Source organism: Rhopilema esculentum, chromosome 12 (genome assembly GCF_057945365.1).
Source record: "Rhopilema esculentum isolate cy_ngs chromosome 12, ASM5794536v1, whole genome shotgun sequence".
Taxonomy (NCBI): Eukaryota; Metazoa; Cnidaria; class Scyphozoa; order Rhizostomeae; family Rhizostomatidae; genus Rhopilema; species Rhopilema esculentum.
The window spans coordinates 1,865,434-1,882,938 of NC_142826.1; the positions used below are offsets into that span (position 1 = coordinate 1,865,434).

The 17,505-nt window shown below is 36.3% G+C and overlaps 1 protein-coding gene across 3 annotated transcripts in view; it reads left to right on the top strand.

The window, feature by feature from the left end:
- LOC135681246 (cyclin-dependent kinase 5 homolog) overlaps positions 1-17,505 on the top strand; it is a 29,953-nt gene that overhangs the window by 4,699 nt on the left and 7,749 nt on the right. The window contains exons 4-11 of one of the 3 annotated variants that reach the window (XM_065195611.2): positions 692-763; positions 5,123-5,392; positions 11,852-11,946; positions 13,924-14,003; positions 14,387-14,481; positions 16,114-16,176; positions 16,659-16,720; positions 17,334-17,395. In XM_065195611.2, the coding sequence (XP_065051683.2) occupies positions 692-763; positions 5,123-5,392; positions 11,852-11,946; positions 13,924-14,003; positions 14,387-14,481; positions 16,114-16,176; positions 16,659-16,720; positions 17,334-17,395 (799 nt within the window). The other 2 variants (XM_089111885.1, XM_065195612.2) reach the window with 2 other exon arrangements.

The following is a 17,505-nucleotide window of genomic DNA, read 5'->3' on the forward strand; positions in this document are numbered from 1 at the left end:
TTCAAGATTTAGCACACTATTCTAAAGATTTCGATTCACTATATGCAGTTGAATGTCATCAACAAAGCACTGAAAAACTAGCTCACTTGGTAATCTATACAAACTGTGCCTCGTTTATGCTTCCTGATACACCTAACGAAATGCAAATTGCCCAGTGTTTTTATTGAATTCGAAGAAGCTTCTCGTTCACTTGAGGCAGGATTGGGTGCTAGGAATTTTCCTTTTTCTCTCGCAAGCCATAAGGAACTTTCAAAAACTTTATTCTTATTTCATGATGAAGTAACTCTGCGGATGTTTTTGCCAAATGCAAAATAAATTCATTGATTTTACAGTAAACATCTTTAAACAAAAAAGCCAAGCATTGAAAGATTTAAACAATTTTATTTGTTAAAGCATCAGAAGTTTGATAGGAAACGTTCCTTATCAAAGGCACACGCTATCAATTTGCTGTCAATGTAGTTTCATTTGAAATCACACATGCTCGTGAGGAGAAAGACTCTTCTTTAAATGCTTACGTCAAATATCGTTGTTTGAAACAGTCTTATGCTATTGTTCTGAGAATGAATTGCATCATTAGATGAGTTTAAGACCTGTTTTGTAAGTCAATTCAACTTGCGAACACCTGTCTTTGGAGGCCATATGAAATTTGATATACATCGTTCACATGCATGTGAGCTTCATTCCCAAACAGATGCAAGCCCAGCTACTCATGTTAAGAAACATGGATCCAAGAAAACTGCTTCTTAAAAAGCTGCTGCAAACTGTAAGTCATTTGCTATTTCGCCGTTTGAAGCTTTTGGATTTCCATCTGCATTCATTGTTGGCTTCATCTTCATTTTAAAGGTCTTGATAAAAGCCTCCCGTGAATTGTTGCTGCGTCAAACTGTTCTTCATTTGCAAGTCAACATGCACTTGCTATTCTAAAACAGCTGCACACACCTGTATCTTTTGTAAAATGCCATGAATTTTGCAAATGCTGATTTTTCGTATTTAGTGCACCTTTACTGGACAGGTTTCGACAATTTGAAATGTAGAAATCTAACAGTATAAATGTACCTTATATCAGAACTTTTACAAGAATGTTTGCCAGTCTAAAAGGAAAGCATTTTAACAAAGTTTAACACTTTTATGTGCTAAAAAAATGCTCTACAGGATGTTTGAATGATTCTTTGATCAACCATAGTGCATTTCTTAATTCGACATCTGCGCCCCTTACCCTCGAATGGATGTAGGTCAAAATTGTTTTTTCTATTTGCCAAATGTTTACTTTAATATTCAATAGGTTTTTCCTTATATCCTCTCAATAAATCGCATTCCTGCATTTTGTTTGTTTTGAGGCCTGATGCTGCAACTGGTAAGAAAAGGATTACCATGTAGATAAGCAAAATAGAAACATGACATCCAATTTGTTGCTGAGCAAAGTTGTCAGCATGATATGATAAGTCGTCAGCTGAATATTTTATACCTTACTAACCCGACTCACAGCAAATTTGAGGTGATATTGTTTGATTTGAACCTTAGGATGAAAATATTTAGCCAAGAGCAGATGGAATCATCCTATAGCAGCGGGTAGTGTTGTAAACCTTCTTTTAAAATGGTTTTTTACAAATCCTGATCAATTCTTTATGACGTAGCTCATCCCAGGACATGATTTGAAAAATTAATGCTCTATTAGAATTTCACTTCTAATGTTGTTTTTTTTGACGGAAAACTGCAACAGATTTGTGATGTTTCATAAAGTTTTCTGGTAAGCAGTTGCTGTCTCTGTGATAAACTAAGATGCCAATACAAAGGGGATAAGACCGGTGTCACCTAGTCACCTAGTCACTAATTCAATACCTGTCACCTACTCACAAGACAGAAGTAATGTGGTAATCAACGATAAATGGCCAAAAGGCTTTTTCTTATCGCGGTCCAAAACTGTGGAACAGTCTAGAAAGGGCTACCTAATTGGCCCCCTCCCTGAAAACCTTCAAAGAACAACTATAGTCGGGGACAACTTTTATTTCATTTTTACGTTCACTTTTTATAGCCTTAGTATTATTAAATATTGTAAATTAGGTTTGGTTGGTAAATTTCTTTTGTTACTAGTATTATAACATAGTTATTAGCTCTTATTTTAATCTTTTAAACAGGTCAGGTTGAAAAACATATGTATGAACCTTTAACCTGTATAAATATTATAAAATGAAAAAAATGAAAATAAAATGAAATTTGTATAGTGTTAAAGAAGTGTTAGAAGCCGATAAATACCCTTTTCTTATAGAGGTTATAGAAAATTCGATTGAACCAGAAAATAGGAATAGATATTGGCAAATAGGAATATATCTTAATTTTGGAAGAGCAGCTTTCTATTTCCCAAAACATGTTACTTACGTCAACTGCTGTATTAGAGACATTTAGGTATTTCAGTTTTTTTACTGTTTATGGACCAAGTAAATAATCTGTGCCCGATTCCCGAAAGGGAAAGCGCAAGAATTGCGGAAGACTCTCTACATCTTAGTTGGCCTTGATTAGCTGGCCTTAATTAGTTCTAATTGGCCTTAATTAGCATTTTTAGCTATTCCAATTAGAAAAGCCAACTTTAAATGAATTAATTATAATAATAAAAACTCAAGAACAACGCTAACGTCACGCTGAGCTGTCGTTTCGATTTTCGAAGAAGGCCTTCTGAATTTTTCGGAATGATTAATTTTCGAATTTTAGGCTACGCTCACACAGCTCCGTATTCGTTGATGAAAACGCTGTCCGTTCACACTTGTCCGTTTTCAAATAAATACGATTTGAATACGGTAAGTGTTCACACTACTCCAACAAAAACGCTGTTGGTGGCTTATTTTGAAAAGAGGCGTTCACGAATCCTCAACAAATTGGCGTCATTATAAGTGAAATTAAATAAAAGCAAATTGTGAGCAACTTTGTTGTAAAAGCTACCAGTCCATTGTGAATTCTCAATTTCAAAATTTTTGAGATTCTGTGTGCTAGAAAGCACGTATTTTATTGCCGTTGTTAGCGTATTCAAATGTCTCCGCTTTTGGTGTTCACACTGAAAACGGAGCGTATTCAATACGCTTCGTATTCAAAAGTATCCGTTTTCATTTGCGTATTCATATGACTCCGTTTTCGTAGCAGAGTAGTGTGAACGCAAGGCAAAAACGGATTAGTTTGACTCCGTTTTCAACTCTTTGAGACCAACGAGTTTTGAAAGATTTTAAAAGTTATTTTCACGTTGGTTTACATCCCTTTTTTTCCTGACGGTTTTTTCCACGAACATATTGAATTTTCGGGTAATTTTTTCAAATGGTCTTATTTAGCTTCTAGTCATTTGTGACTCAAAACTTTCATTTTATATTGGTAAGAAACAAGCAAAGAGCACAACGTTATTTTCTTTCGAGACTGCTTCGTTTTTAAAGTAACTGCCAGGGACGGATTAATCGGTGGATGTGAGGGGGCGCGACACCCCTTCAATTTTTTGGTATCCTTCGGCAAATTCTGCTTCGATTTGGTAAAAAGCATTTTTTGTAGCCAGTAGTAACGAAATGGGACAAAATATTTACTTTATTTTATAATCTTCATCTTAAAGTTAAAATGCTGAATTTTTAAAATAGGCGTTTCCATCATGTTCCAATCGCCTTAAGGGTGTGGCACCAAATCATTCCATAATTACCCCCCCCCCCCCTGAAAATAAACTTGCTGCTCAATTCTGTCCCTGGCGTCTACATGAAATTTTAATTCAATATCAAATTCCAATTTTTAAGAACTAACAACCATTCTCTTGAGAAATGCAATAATGAATTACATAATGAAGCTTATATGCTTGGGGTACTTCAATCTTGTATCTTTGCATTGGAACATTCAACCCCTTTAATAATTTGAAGGCTGCTTCAACCTGGATTGCGTGAATCGAATGAATCTGATGTGAACGCGATTGCTGCGCAGTATTGACATACAGGGCTCTTTTTTAGTTATTCATTTTAGTGAAAATCTCGCCACTTTAGACAGATGACATCAGACAAAATTTCAACATTTTTTCTCATTTTTAACAAAGAAAGTAATTTGATAGTGAAATATAACTATAACGAAGTATATTTATTTCTAACATTTGTTCTTGAAGATAAACCTGCTGTTTCAAGAAAAAGTCTTTTGTATCATCTGTGAAACAGCGAATGCTCCATTGCAATCCCCCTTTTTCCTTTTCGGTTCCCCTCACACCTTCAGCTTAAAAATATTTTTATCGAAAACGAGTTTCCCCATCTCAAGGAGCAAGAAATGCCTATATTTAGTAAAAACTTTCTTGCGAGCAAAATATCAACTATAAGATCTTCTCGAGCGTTTTTTAAAGTTTTTGGAAGAATAAAGTTAATTCAATTGTTGAATCCCTTAATCGGAAAATTGCAGACCAAACCCTACACTAATTCCATATTCACAGAGCTAAAATCATTTTTAAATGTTAGAGGAAAGCGGTTTATTTGTTGTAGAAGCTTTTTCAGGTACAATCAATTCCGGGTTGCAATTTGGTAGAGAAAGAACATACTTTGTACTATGTTACGTCATCGCATAAAATCGTTTTCCTTCTGGATAAATTGAAGGATTTCCTTCCTGAGGCTCTGTCATTGATTGTTTATTTGGCCAGAGACGGACATATGGCCTTTTCAGCGATGCAAATGTATCTGAAAAGGATCTGTAGTCTGACACGTGGCTTTTTTCAAATTCTGTGGTTGTTGGTGAGGTTTATCCACGTTGGTTTAAATATTGATGCTAAAAACTTTTCTTATTGTGAAGTGACGTTTAGCGATGTTCTGCCTTTCTTATAATGGTAACTATTCTTTGGGTTGATTGAGACATGCCTTCACTTGAGACAGTGACGTCATGGCGAGTGCAGGTGCAGTTTTGAATGGAACTTTGCTGTTTATTTCACAGTTAATAGTTTTTACTGTTATTAATTTTTTTCTTCGACAACAAGATAGATAGAAAACTAGATATGTTTAAGATTTGCATACTCGGTTTTAAAAGCACAATTATGTCTCTCTGTTCCTGCCAATGAATAAAAATCACTCCTTGTACTTTCTTCTTGCATTTTAAATTCAAAATGAATGCTGCTGACGTGATACTGATTTCGTAGAAACCGCAGACAAATGGAGATTCTACGTCACCACTATGCAAAGATGGAAGAGCAGGATTCTACGTCGGTACTTATAATGCACCGCGATCACGGGCGATGTCAGAATCTGATTCAATGAGAAGAAAACTTATTGAAGAAGACATAATGAGTGGTAGCAAGTTGTGTGGGTTTGAAGCCGCTTCAGCTTCGAACAGCAAAACAGAGGGAGGCAAGAATTATCATCAATCCGTCAGAAGAGTTTCATCAATGCCAATCACGTGCACTCCTTCTGTGAGTATGCAAACCCTTTTTTGCAACTTTCATTAGATTGAAGATGCAAGAATCAGCATTTTGTTTTAATTTCCACATGATATATACAGAATGACGATTTCGTATCGCTCCGGGTTCCGTTCAGCTCCTGCATTCAAAGCAAGAGTCAATGGGATGTATGTTTTAGGAACACATTTTCTTACATTCACATATCAGTTTTCCCTGTAGCTTATCAAGTGCGGAGGGCTCGATCAAACTTATGTTTGTCTTTTGGCATCCCTAGACAGACACCTAGTTTAGCAAAGATTTTATCAATAGCTTCATGACATCTCTCATCACATTATACTATGGTAAATAAATTGTCTTTCACATTTTTCTGCAAACTCTTTTAAAGTGGAACGAAGAGATGTTAAAGCAAAAACAATTGTTTATTAAGTATATAATTTATTCAGTCTCATTGAAGCTTTGTTTTCGACAAAAATATATTTAGATATATTATCTCTACTTTTGGTCTTGCTGTTGGTCAAAGAAACATGAACGCGACCTCTAAACTATTTTTTGCACTTTTTCACAAAATAGCCGCAAGATGCTTGGTTTGCGACTGCAAGCAAGAGATTGTAATTTTTTTGTGTTTGTGTACACGCATATTCTGTGAATTTTTTAACCTGGTATTTTTACGTCGATTCCTTTTTTTTCGTTGATGCTTCTTTAAGAATCGAAACAGGTTTATGGTTTCATGTTTAGATTGTATTGTTTTTATAGTTGTTGCTGCTGTTATTGTGTAGGTTGTTGCTGTTGTGGCTGTTAGTGAGTGTTCTTTTATTTGTTGTTGTTGTTATTGTTGTCACTTTTGAAGCGGTTTCTTCTGCTACACCCAGCCTCGCTATACTCTATCTCGTTCGCATCTTCGCCCCTTCCCTCCGCTTAGTCACCTTCGTTATACTAGTTTGATTTCCTTTTTGAATATTTCTAGAGCTAACATTTTTCGGCTAGAGCTAGCTGTTTCACACGTTACCCTGTTAAAAAGTTAATTGAAAATAATCATAGTTTTTACGATACCGGCATGTGAAATTAAATTATGCGTATAATAGCCTAAATTGTTACCGAATGGCTTTATTGAAGGTCATTAAGGAGGGTGCCGATAATCAGTTTGTGCATGCTCTTTGTGACAACTTGGATCGCTCCTTCGGTGCCATCGCGTATATAGTTAGTTCCTTCTCGAATGCTTTTTTGTAGGTAAATAGGGAGGGTGCCGATAATCAGTTTGTGCATGCTCTTTGTGACAACTTGGATCGCTCCTTCGGTGCCATCGGGTATATAGTTAGTTCCTTCTCGAATGCTTTTTTGTAGGTAAATAGGGAGGGTGCCGATAATCAGTTTGTGCATGCTCTTTGTGACAACTTGGATCGCTCCTTCGGTGCCATCGGGTATATAGTTAGTTCCTTCTCGAATGCTTTTTTGTAGGTAAATAGGGAGGGTGCCGATAATCAGTTTGTGCATGCTCTTTGTGACAACTTGGATCGCTCCTTCGGTGCCATCGGGTATATAGTTAGTTCCTTCTCGAATGCTTTTTTGTAGGTAAATAGGGAGGGTGCCGATAATCAGTTTGTGCATGCTCTTTGCGACAACTTGGATCGCTCGACATTGGGTATATAGTTAGTAACTTTTCGACCGACTATTCATTGACTAACTCATACACACATTCATACGTATTCCTATAACATCCTAGCTTGTTTTTCCTGCTATGCCTGTTATTCATACAAGAAACTACCTACCCTTGTTTACATAACTTCCCAATATATCGAGAAAAACGCCAAGATTTAGATCGTAAACGTAGCGTTTGTTAAAGGCTGTACTGGCAATTAGACGCTATACTTTTGCAAAAATGTTTGAGTCTGTTCTTGTTTCGACCTTGAATTTTCGCGGATCGTCAATTACTGTATTTCAAGCCAAAGTGACACTGGTTTTTTGGCTTTCTTGTTGTTGAAATTAAGGCAGTTGAAATCTGTTGTTGCCTTGAAATCTTTCATTTTCTTCACTGATGGCGAAACTTTGGACGCTGAGATGTCACCGCGCATTGCCAGTGCATAATGTTAGGTAACAGATATTCCCTCTCTTCCTCTAAACCTTTTTTATTACCTTTCCTTCTCACATAGCCGCCTCATTGAAGCTACTAATTTTTTGCCAATTCTTTCACCATCTGGCGATGTTATTTTTGTTTCTAATGCAAATTAGTTTGAAACGCTCGTTAAAGGCATTTGACACAGGTAAAAGTGGCTTACAGCCATTCGACCACGAGCGGTTGATCAAATTGCGCACAGAGAAGAACACGTGAACAGTTCTCGCCTTTCTGCAAATCGGTGAAATCCTAGAGCAGCGCGCAGTGTTTTCATTTTTTCATATTCATTTCATTTTAAAAATCTTTATACACGAATTCCCTATTAGCTATAATATAAATAAACTACTTCTACTACAAATTAGTTTTTTAATATATACAAAATAAAGATGTTGCTGTTCTACCTAGGGAGCGTGTTTTGTTTTGGGAATTTATTAACTTTGTAGGAATCCCTTCAAGTTTCTTCTAAACATTGAAATTGTGGGGCTCATTCTGATGTTTCTTGGAATCTCATTCTATGTTTTGGCCCCAGAGTGAAAGAAACTTCCCTTTGAAAATTCAAAATTTTGCCTTGGGATGTCAATATCAAGCTGATTCCTTGTCGAATACCTGGATATCTCTGATCTAATGATAAAATTAACCTCTAAGGCTGTCAGGGCAAAGACCATTCATCATTTTGTACGTCATTATGGCCCTGTCATATCTAATCAGGTTCGAAACTGAAAGCCACTTCCACCCGTCCGCAAATTTAGCACTTTCGATTAATGTTTGTGCCCTGTCTTGAAGACGCTGAAGATGTTCAAGCTTTGTAGCGGATAGACTTCCCCATAATTTTCCTCAACGAAGAAAGACCACTTTGATTTCACTGTTAAACCTCTTGTACTGCTTGTTCCAAGACAGGTTTTCATCGATAGTGACTCCGAGATATTTTACTTCATGGGCTCGTTGGATTTTTTCTCCATTTATTTCCACGTTTATCTCCCCCTGGATATGGTTAATTCGTCTTTTATGACCAATGGCCATATATTCAGTTTTTAGGTGTTCCGACTAAGCTTATTTTTCACGTGAGCAGTTTCCTTTCATGTGCGCATGCTCTGTTCAATTTTGCCTCTGTTCAAGTTATTTTTGGACTTGCATGTCAAATGGCTTTACGCTGTCCACCCGTAATCATAACCCAGATATGCCTCTCTTTTCCGCCTTTTCTCGATTGTTTTTGTTTTGTATTTAAGAGTGTTTATGTTTATTAAAAAATTGGGCTATAAAACTTTGGTCTCTACCAACTTTTATATCAAGCCATGTACTACCAGTTTCAATTTTTTGCATTGAAGATTTGGCGGTTATGTTTTGCTGACCCACGCTACCACACAATGTGTTACAGATCCGTATGTTTTACAATAGCGTAGCCAATGAATTAATCGATTACGTAAAGGGAGTACCCAATAGTGGATAATTGTTGTAGCCCTCGGCCATTGTGTTTGATTATCGATACTAAGAGGGCTATCAAGGAATGACGTTTTAAAGCGAGACCAAGCTATAATCATTGCAAACCAAAACAGTACCTATGGTAATTAATAATTGAAAGCCGAGCCCGCAAGCGAAGATATATGTATTTGAATGAATGATTTTAACGGCTGTACATGATAAACGCATTTTGTCGGATAAAGCAACGGGGAGTGTTTGGCTACGTTTTCATTGTATGCGAATGGAGTGATAGGGGAGACAGGAGAGTTCTTATTAAAAATATGGGTTACGAAGACATCATCCAATCAATTTTCCTATTCAAGCCCAGGAAAATGGTAATTGCTATTTAATTTTATAATATGTTTGTGAGTTATAGTATTAGAAGTGGCTATTTAAAAGGCACTCTTTTACTGTTATTTTTCTTTGCCAGGGCTCTGAAATTTTTTCTGAGATTTGGTGTCATTTTTTGGTTACGGTTTGCTCACCCCTATACAAATGATATATGAACACGTAGCAATGTAGTTTTGAATGTCGTCTTTATTACCGTGACTCGACAAATTTCTTGTAGACAATTTATTTTGTTTAAATAACAATCAATTCGTACGAAATCTTATTCATACACATAAAAAATATACAATTTTTAAGCAATTTCAAATGAAATTTCAACCACCGCTGTTTTCCTAAGATTTTGCTTTAGTAATGTTAGCAATAAAACTCTCAATTTCTACTGTAGTGGCCATTTGGACAAGATGTTATACCAAATTTTTGTATTTTCGACTTATTATGAACCATTCAATGTCACATATTTTTGTGACCTTTCTTCTGTATTTACAACTTAGATTGTGAACTTGTTATCATTTTCCTTGATGCTGTTTAGGGAAGAAAAACGTTCAATTTTGCTACCTTTTTGGTTTTTTCAAATTGAAGCTTGCGCTTCTAATTAATTTTTCGAGTGGCAATTATAATCATTAGTATATTCATCATTTTGTCTTTTAGTCATTTAATGCTGCTTCCAAATTTAATTAATAATAATGTTTCAACGTCGTAGAATGGTTCACACTTTCTTACTTTTTTAAAGTGGTTTAACAACGCCGGTTTAATTCACTTAGATTGCAAGTACATTTTTATAATGTGGTTTCATATTGAACTCTGGTCCCGGAAAACATCGAGCCCTCAAGCCCTGCCTTACTTTTTTGTTGCTAATGACGGTTTTCAGTTTGCGGGAAATTTCAAGTGGAAGGATGAACACTTTCTGAACTGAACACGATTCTAATCGAATTGTTAATTGCACTGACCACCATCAACAGTATTTGAAAACGAGGCCATCAAAAGGAGGCAACGAGTGTTACCCATTAGAAAGTTACTACTAAGGCCCCTCGACGAAAATGTCGAAGAAACTTTCAACCTTTACCTTTGCTTCATAACTGTTCAATATTTCAAACGTAATTGTGATACATGAAAGATGGTAAATGCTATAAAGTCGGATTTGATAGCCCACTGAGCAGTGATGCGGGGGGCAATGAAGAAAGAAGATAGTTTGTGTGGAAAGAGCTTAAAGGATTTTTTGCTTTGTTGTGGCGAAACGGCACTTTGAAAAGAGGAAATCGAGCTAATTAAACGATTAGATATTTAAATTCGTGTTTAGCTGGGCAGAAAACAGAGTTTTGCTTTTTAAAACTGTTGCGCAGAAACAAGCTGCTTCTTAAGATAATGAAAGTTACAGAGTTCTACCACCGCAATATCCCTTTATAACAACATTTTTACGGAGCAATCTTGAAATGAAATCCTGGATTGTTCTGGGAACAGTCCTATTTTGCTAGCATACTTTGTCTCGATATTAACACGAAGTGAATCATGATCTTACTCAAGACAGTAACGGAGTATTTTATTTTCTGTTGCTCTGTTAAAGAAAGATTCAAAAAGGTATTTCAATTTACACTGGTTCTGTAGTGCTCAGGTTTAGCGTTGTTTTCATGCGTTTATTGCTATGTTGATGACGCAGTACTTGCAGTTTATGGCTGCGTTTCCACGGGACCGCTTGGAACCGTATCAAAGTGGGTACGGTTAGGCCTCGCTTTTCCACGAGACCTGTTCCGTTTGGAATTGATTCTGAAGAAACTGCAAAGCGCCCCATTCTTTTTTCCTTCAAGCTTCGTTCATTTAGGCCAAGACAAAGCAATCAGCATGGCAAGCCAAGTTAATTTTTTTAGCTGCACTGAAGATGAAACCACTCCCCTATTTAGATTACCCTCGACTACATAACTGAAAACTGTGCTGAGGGAAAAGACAGGGAGACATTTCTTTACTGCAAAAGACTTTAATGCACTGTTTATAAAACACTGCCCTGTTAGAGAGGTAGAAAGGGAGGGTTTTCAAAGATCCGCGATTCCTATATGTACCCAGTTGGAACCGTTCCACCCGTTTCCATGGTACGGTTCCAATAGGAATCTAATTCGTTAGTAGACCCATTTGGGTACGGCTAGCAGTTCCAAATGGAACCGTTCCTTGCGATCATGTAGAAACGCGAGGTCTATCCGTAGCAAATTCATTACGGTTCCAAATAGAACAGGTCTCAATTCTTTGTTTACTAACAATTCTTTGTTGCTACGAAGATTGAAACGGCCTTGAAGAAATCAAATATTTTGAAACCTGCTTAAGCATTTTGTCTGACTCTCTACAGAGCACAAAACTTCAGAGCATCGATCGAAAACTCTAAGCTAGGAAATATATGTTCCTAGTTATGTATCGAAATAGACCAAGCAAAATCGTGGGTACATGACTGCTAAAGGTTTCCAATCAGTGCCGCTTGCCTATTGAAAATTTTACCAATAGACTAAATTCAAACATCTACTTTGCAAGTAGTTGAAAAAATTTAACCAATGTTCTGTATATTTTGATTGCAGCAAACTACGCCACCATTTGACCGTCTGCATCTCTATGAGAAGCTGGAACAACTTGGAGAAGGATCTTATGCAACTGTTTACAAAGGAATAAGCAAGTTAGTATTCTTTTTTTCTGGGGCTTTCAATTTCGACTTGTAATCTTGTCATAACATCATTGTTGTCAGATGATTTTATATAATTAGGAATTTAAGTAAAATTGTACTTCGAAAAAAAAGCGAATTTATTAACGACATTTCGAGCATAGCCCGTTTTCAAGCCAAAAATCTAGCTTCCAATCTAGTTTTCAATCTAATTTTGACTGTACCCAGGAGTTGTACCCCGTTTATGTAACTCTTTCACTATAAAAATACGCCTTTGTAGTGCAAAGATTCGAGGTTTCTTGAAAACGGCAGCATTTGGTGCACACTGAAAGCATTTCTTATTGCCCTCAGAGCCTGAAACGTCTTTCGGTGTCCTTTCTCCAAGCCTAAATCAGTGAAATCGCAGCTCTAGTTAAGATAGCATAATTCTTCAGATACTATATTGCAAAAAATTGTATCCGCTCTGCAAGAATCTTGTTTTTCAACGTGTGAAAGAGAAACATGTGCCGCATTAGATAATAAATATTTCTACGGTTACTCGTTGGTGGCTTTCAGTGAGATCAAAGTACAGTCAACATGCTGATATTTCTTTTAAAAAGGGTCTTTCTCATGATTCGCTCTATCTCTTCGACTTATGTTGAGTCTTGTTTTCTCTCTTTGGTGATTTGAATTGACGCAGTCATAAGTCAGCAATAAATAATACCTCAACAGACAAGTGCCTGTTTGTTTTTTTGCAACGCTTCTGTTGTTTTTTACGAGCAGTTCTGTTGGTGCCGAGACACCTTTTCAGTGCAGAAAAATAACAGTGAACATATTGTAGCCTTGTGTTGTGAAGGGACTGTCAACTTTGTTTTGAAGAGAGTTCCTCAAATAGAAAATCTGTCAGGCTGCCGTTTGGTTCTCACCTGTATTGTTCTTGAATCTTATCTGTTTTTGCAAGAAACACATGCAACTGATTAATAATAACCCTTACATCATTTTCCAGTTTTGTCAACCTCGTGTCTTCGGAAGCTCTTTCTTCGTCGCGACTAAATGTTTTTGATACATAGCCTTTAATACAGTAAATCAGCTGAAGGGGGGGGGGGGGGGGGTAATCCTTTGTTTATATAAAGATTAAAACAATAGCTTATTGTTGAAACAATGGAATGTCATTGGGGCTAGAGAGGGTGATTGCCCTCTAGTTAGTAGCAAAGCTCTTGTTTTGCATGAAATGTGTCATCAGATTGAAACCAAATTGTACATACACTGAACCCAAAATTGTGAATTTTTAGGCTTGTTTTGAGAACAATTTACTTAACAATATGCTTAACAATTTACAGGACATAAAAGAAATTGTTTAAATTGTTTATACGAAATCATTTATATATTTTATGATTACTGATGAATAAAAAAGTGGAAATTTTTTCTTGAAAAAATTCTTTAATACCACTCAAGTACCTGCAATTTTAAGAAGCCGTAGAGTGAGATTTAGGAATATGTGTTCTCTTCTCTCTACAAACAAGGCTTTCAATGCTGTTCTGTGTTAAGTTCCACAACATGCGGAAAATATTCTTTGAGTACAGTTTTAACAGCATCTTCAAACTAAATCGTTACGGTCTCTAGCATTTATTTATGTTGTGTTCTGTTCAATGTTTTACACCAGAGCTAAGTTTATTGTTTCGCTGTGACCTTTGAACGTACAGAAATCTGTACACTCGTTCCTGATTGGTTAATATCAGCACACCAGAACGAGAATGGGGCGCACTAGACCAGACTCTCTATTTTATTTTATACATAGTGAGGCTGGTACCCAGGGTAGGGTGTGCAAGTCAAAGGGTACGTGTGAGTCACAGGGGGCGTGTCAATTGCAGGGTTCTTTCAAAACCGGAGAGCACAGCAACATTCCTCTTCAGTAATGATAAATTCTATGTGTTATTTGTTGTTAAATATCGTAAGATTTTTGTTAAACCATGGATAATTAAGCATTGATGTGAGTTCATGTTCTATTGAAAGGGTAAACAAAATGTACGTTGCACTGAAGGAGATTCGTCTTCAACAAGAAGAGGGCGCCCCTTTTACCGCCATTCGTGAAGGTATGTTATTGATTGTAAATGTATGTATATTTGCTAGTTTTTTGTCAGTTTTTGAAATCAAATCCCATTTTCATATCGTAATGAGCCTGTAACAGTAGACTTTTTAAAGCAAGTCTTTAAAAGGAAATACCTGCATAGGTGAATAGGCATTGTAAGAAAAATTAAAAACATGAGAAGATTCGTGAGTTTGTAACATAAGCCCTGTGGTCATTCAACTTGATAATTCCAGCTTCATAAATAAGAAAACTTCCTATTTTCTCAACCCAGTAATATTTCACTTATTTGCTTCTGCAAGTTTCAAATCTATGTTGCTTTATCCGGCAATTCCTTTTTGTAATCTAAAAATCAAGCCATATCTTGTACGCGGTATCCTTTTGTTTTAGCCTCGCTTCTGAAGCAACTAAAGCACGTCAACGTTGTCCGCCTTCATGACATCATCCATACAAATAGAAATTTAACATTGGTTTTTGAATATCTGGTATGTTCTGTCTGGCAGAAAGCCTTTTTAAAAACATGTGCCTGTTTTATGGCTTAAAGTCTGGTGCATTCACTGTTATTTCAGTAAGGAATCAAGAAAATTTTTTTTGTCAACAGAGGATCTCTGTAGCCAATCTGTTTCCAATTATGTGTCAGGAAGCGGAAAATATACATATTTGGAGTAATATTTTTGAAAAAAAAATTGATTATGTAATTGTTATGTAAATTATCTGTGTTTTCAAATGGGGAAGGGGGGGGGGGGAGGAATCGGAAGATCAATACTCAATTAATCAAAACTTCCGTGTCTGTCTCTACGGACTTTTGAAACCGCAATCAGCCAGTTTAAAATGGATGCATGTAATAAGCCAATTTATTCATGTCAGACCTGATGAAACTTTTTTTGATTGTCTGGTTTCGGAGAACCATTAGGATAATGGTTTATTATGTTTTTCACATGAAGCCAAACACTTTCAATGCGGTGCAAATCTGGTCTTTATGCTGGCCCTGGCAAGAATTTCACTACTAAGTTTTTGGAGTGTTTATAAAATAACGATCTTTCATCTTCTCCATAGATAGCTTCAGCACACTAAAAAGATTATTTTTAACAAGGATACACCACAAATGGCTACACTCCTTTTTTTATAAGAAACACAGGTCGATGTTGAGTATTCCAGTTTCTTAATGTTCTGGAAATTTCAATACTCATTGTTTCTTGTCATGAATGATGTTAAGAAATGTTCGTGACCTTTTTTATCACGTCAAGTGATTCGCTTCCGTTCCGATGCTGTATTTAGATGTGGGAAGTATATTTTTATTCCTTGTGTCTCAAGTTCTAGGCCAACAGGGCAATCTTGTTCTTGGATTTTACAAAATTTCGTTGTTCTCAGTTTTATCACGATTTCATAGTTTCTTAGTTTTTTTGCTTCGAGTACTGAAGTTTCTTAATTTTTCTGACTGTCCAGTACTCGTTTCTTATAAAAAAAATGAGTGTAGTCTTTCAACTCTTTTTTGTCCAAAACATCCCCAGAACATTGCGAAAATTGTATTGCACTTTGGACTAAACCATTCTCGAGAAAACTTCTAAAAACCACCGCATAGAAAGTAGAGGGTCATAACTTTCAAGTTTTGAATCAGGAGCACAGGCTGTGTGACTGGGCAAACTAGCTCATTTCTCATGTGGCATTTTTTCTCCTTTAGACATGGTCTCTATTTCTACAAATAAAAACTTGTTTCTTATTTCTCTTACTTCGTTTACTATAGTGTCAGCAAGATTTTCAAACATTGCCTAAATTCGCTATTTAGTACGTCTGTGTTTTCTAATTTGTGCATTCAGATGCTTGTTATATTTGAAAGTCGACAAAAAGTGCCATTATTTTTAACAATGTAATGCAATTTATTTGGAACGGCAATGTTTATGTGAACATATGAAGAACGTGCGTATTCTATTATTGAATGAAGACATAACAGTTAAGGAACATTACATAACTTAATAGACATCAAACATAACCTCATTTAGTTGTCGAAAATAGCTGCTGTAGTATTACATAACATCTCTCTTTTATCAAACAAACCTTTGTTTTATCAAACAAACCTTTGTTTGCAAATGTTTTTTTATCAAACAAACTTTTTTTAGCACACTGACCTTTGCCAGTATCTTGAAAAATATCCAAATGGACTGCACAAGCAAAACGTAAAGGTATTTACCTTCGACCTGTTTTACCATGATTGTAAGTTGTTTAAACAACAAATGTACGTCTATTGTCTGCTAGCCGACATGAAAAATTCGCCAGTTTTTAGGCACAAAGAGATTACTCTCCCTTTAAAGGAACAAATAAAAGGAAAAAGTCAGCTCTTTACAACCATAGCTTCTAAATTTGATTTATAAACACTATTTGTCCAATTTAACAAAGTGGGAAGTTAGAATTGCCACCATTTGTAAAGAACTCTTTGGCTTTCAGGTGGAAAGGTAGCCCCTTAGAGAGAAGGTGATCATACAAATTATTCGATTCACATAGCTATTCTGCTATGATTTTCTTGTTGCTACCACTGCACCAGTCAATTTTCTATGCTCGATGTGGATCCATGTAGCAAGAGGGGTAGGCACATTTTCACCTGAAAAGTCTTTCCTACCCTTTTTTGAATAGAAAAGAGACTATTATTTACATCTTTACTTTTTAGCTGTTCCTGTTTCAACTTCTGCGTGGTTTATCGTACATCCACAAAGGAAGAATTTTGCATAGGTGAGGATGATTGCAAATATTCCTATTACCGTAAAAGCCCTATTAAACCCCGGAGGGTATGGGGCTTATTTTTTTCGGTCTAAGAGAGGAAGCTTAAAAGAGAGGGGGCTTATTTCAAATTTTTGCTTGATAAGGGGGCTTAATAGAGAGGGGGGCTTAATAGAGAGGGGAGCTTAATAAAGAGGGGGGCTTAATAGAGAGGGGGGCTTAATAAAGAGGGGGGCTTAATAGAGAGGGGGGCTTAATAAAGAGGGGAGCTTAATAGAGAGGGGAGCTTAATAGAGAGGGGGGCTTAATAGAGAGGGGGGCTTAATAAAGAGGGGAGCTTAATAGAGAGGGGGGCTTAATAGAGAGGGGCGGGTTTAATAGAGCTTTACGGTATCATCGACAATATCTGTCACCATTGTCATAATAATCATCCTCGTTATGGTCGTCATATGCATGCCCATGTGTAACGAATACATTCAATTGGATAAATCAAAAATGAATTGAATGAATGAACATTGAATTGAATGAATGAACATTGAATTGAATCAATGAACATTGAATCATTAATTTTGATTAGGATTGCCAATTTGCCATTTCTTATTACTCAATCTTTTTAACATTTTAGAGATTTAAAGCCACAAAACCTTTTACTGAGTGAGCAAGGAGACCTGAAATTGGCGGATTTTGGTAAGGCTTTTTCGATGTTGCTTAACATTGTCACTATTAAACTGTTAAAATCGATGAAAGAGCGAAATAATCTCTTCGTATGGTTAGCTAATCCGTTCCTGAAACGTCTT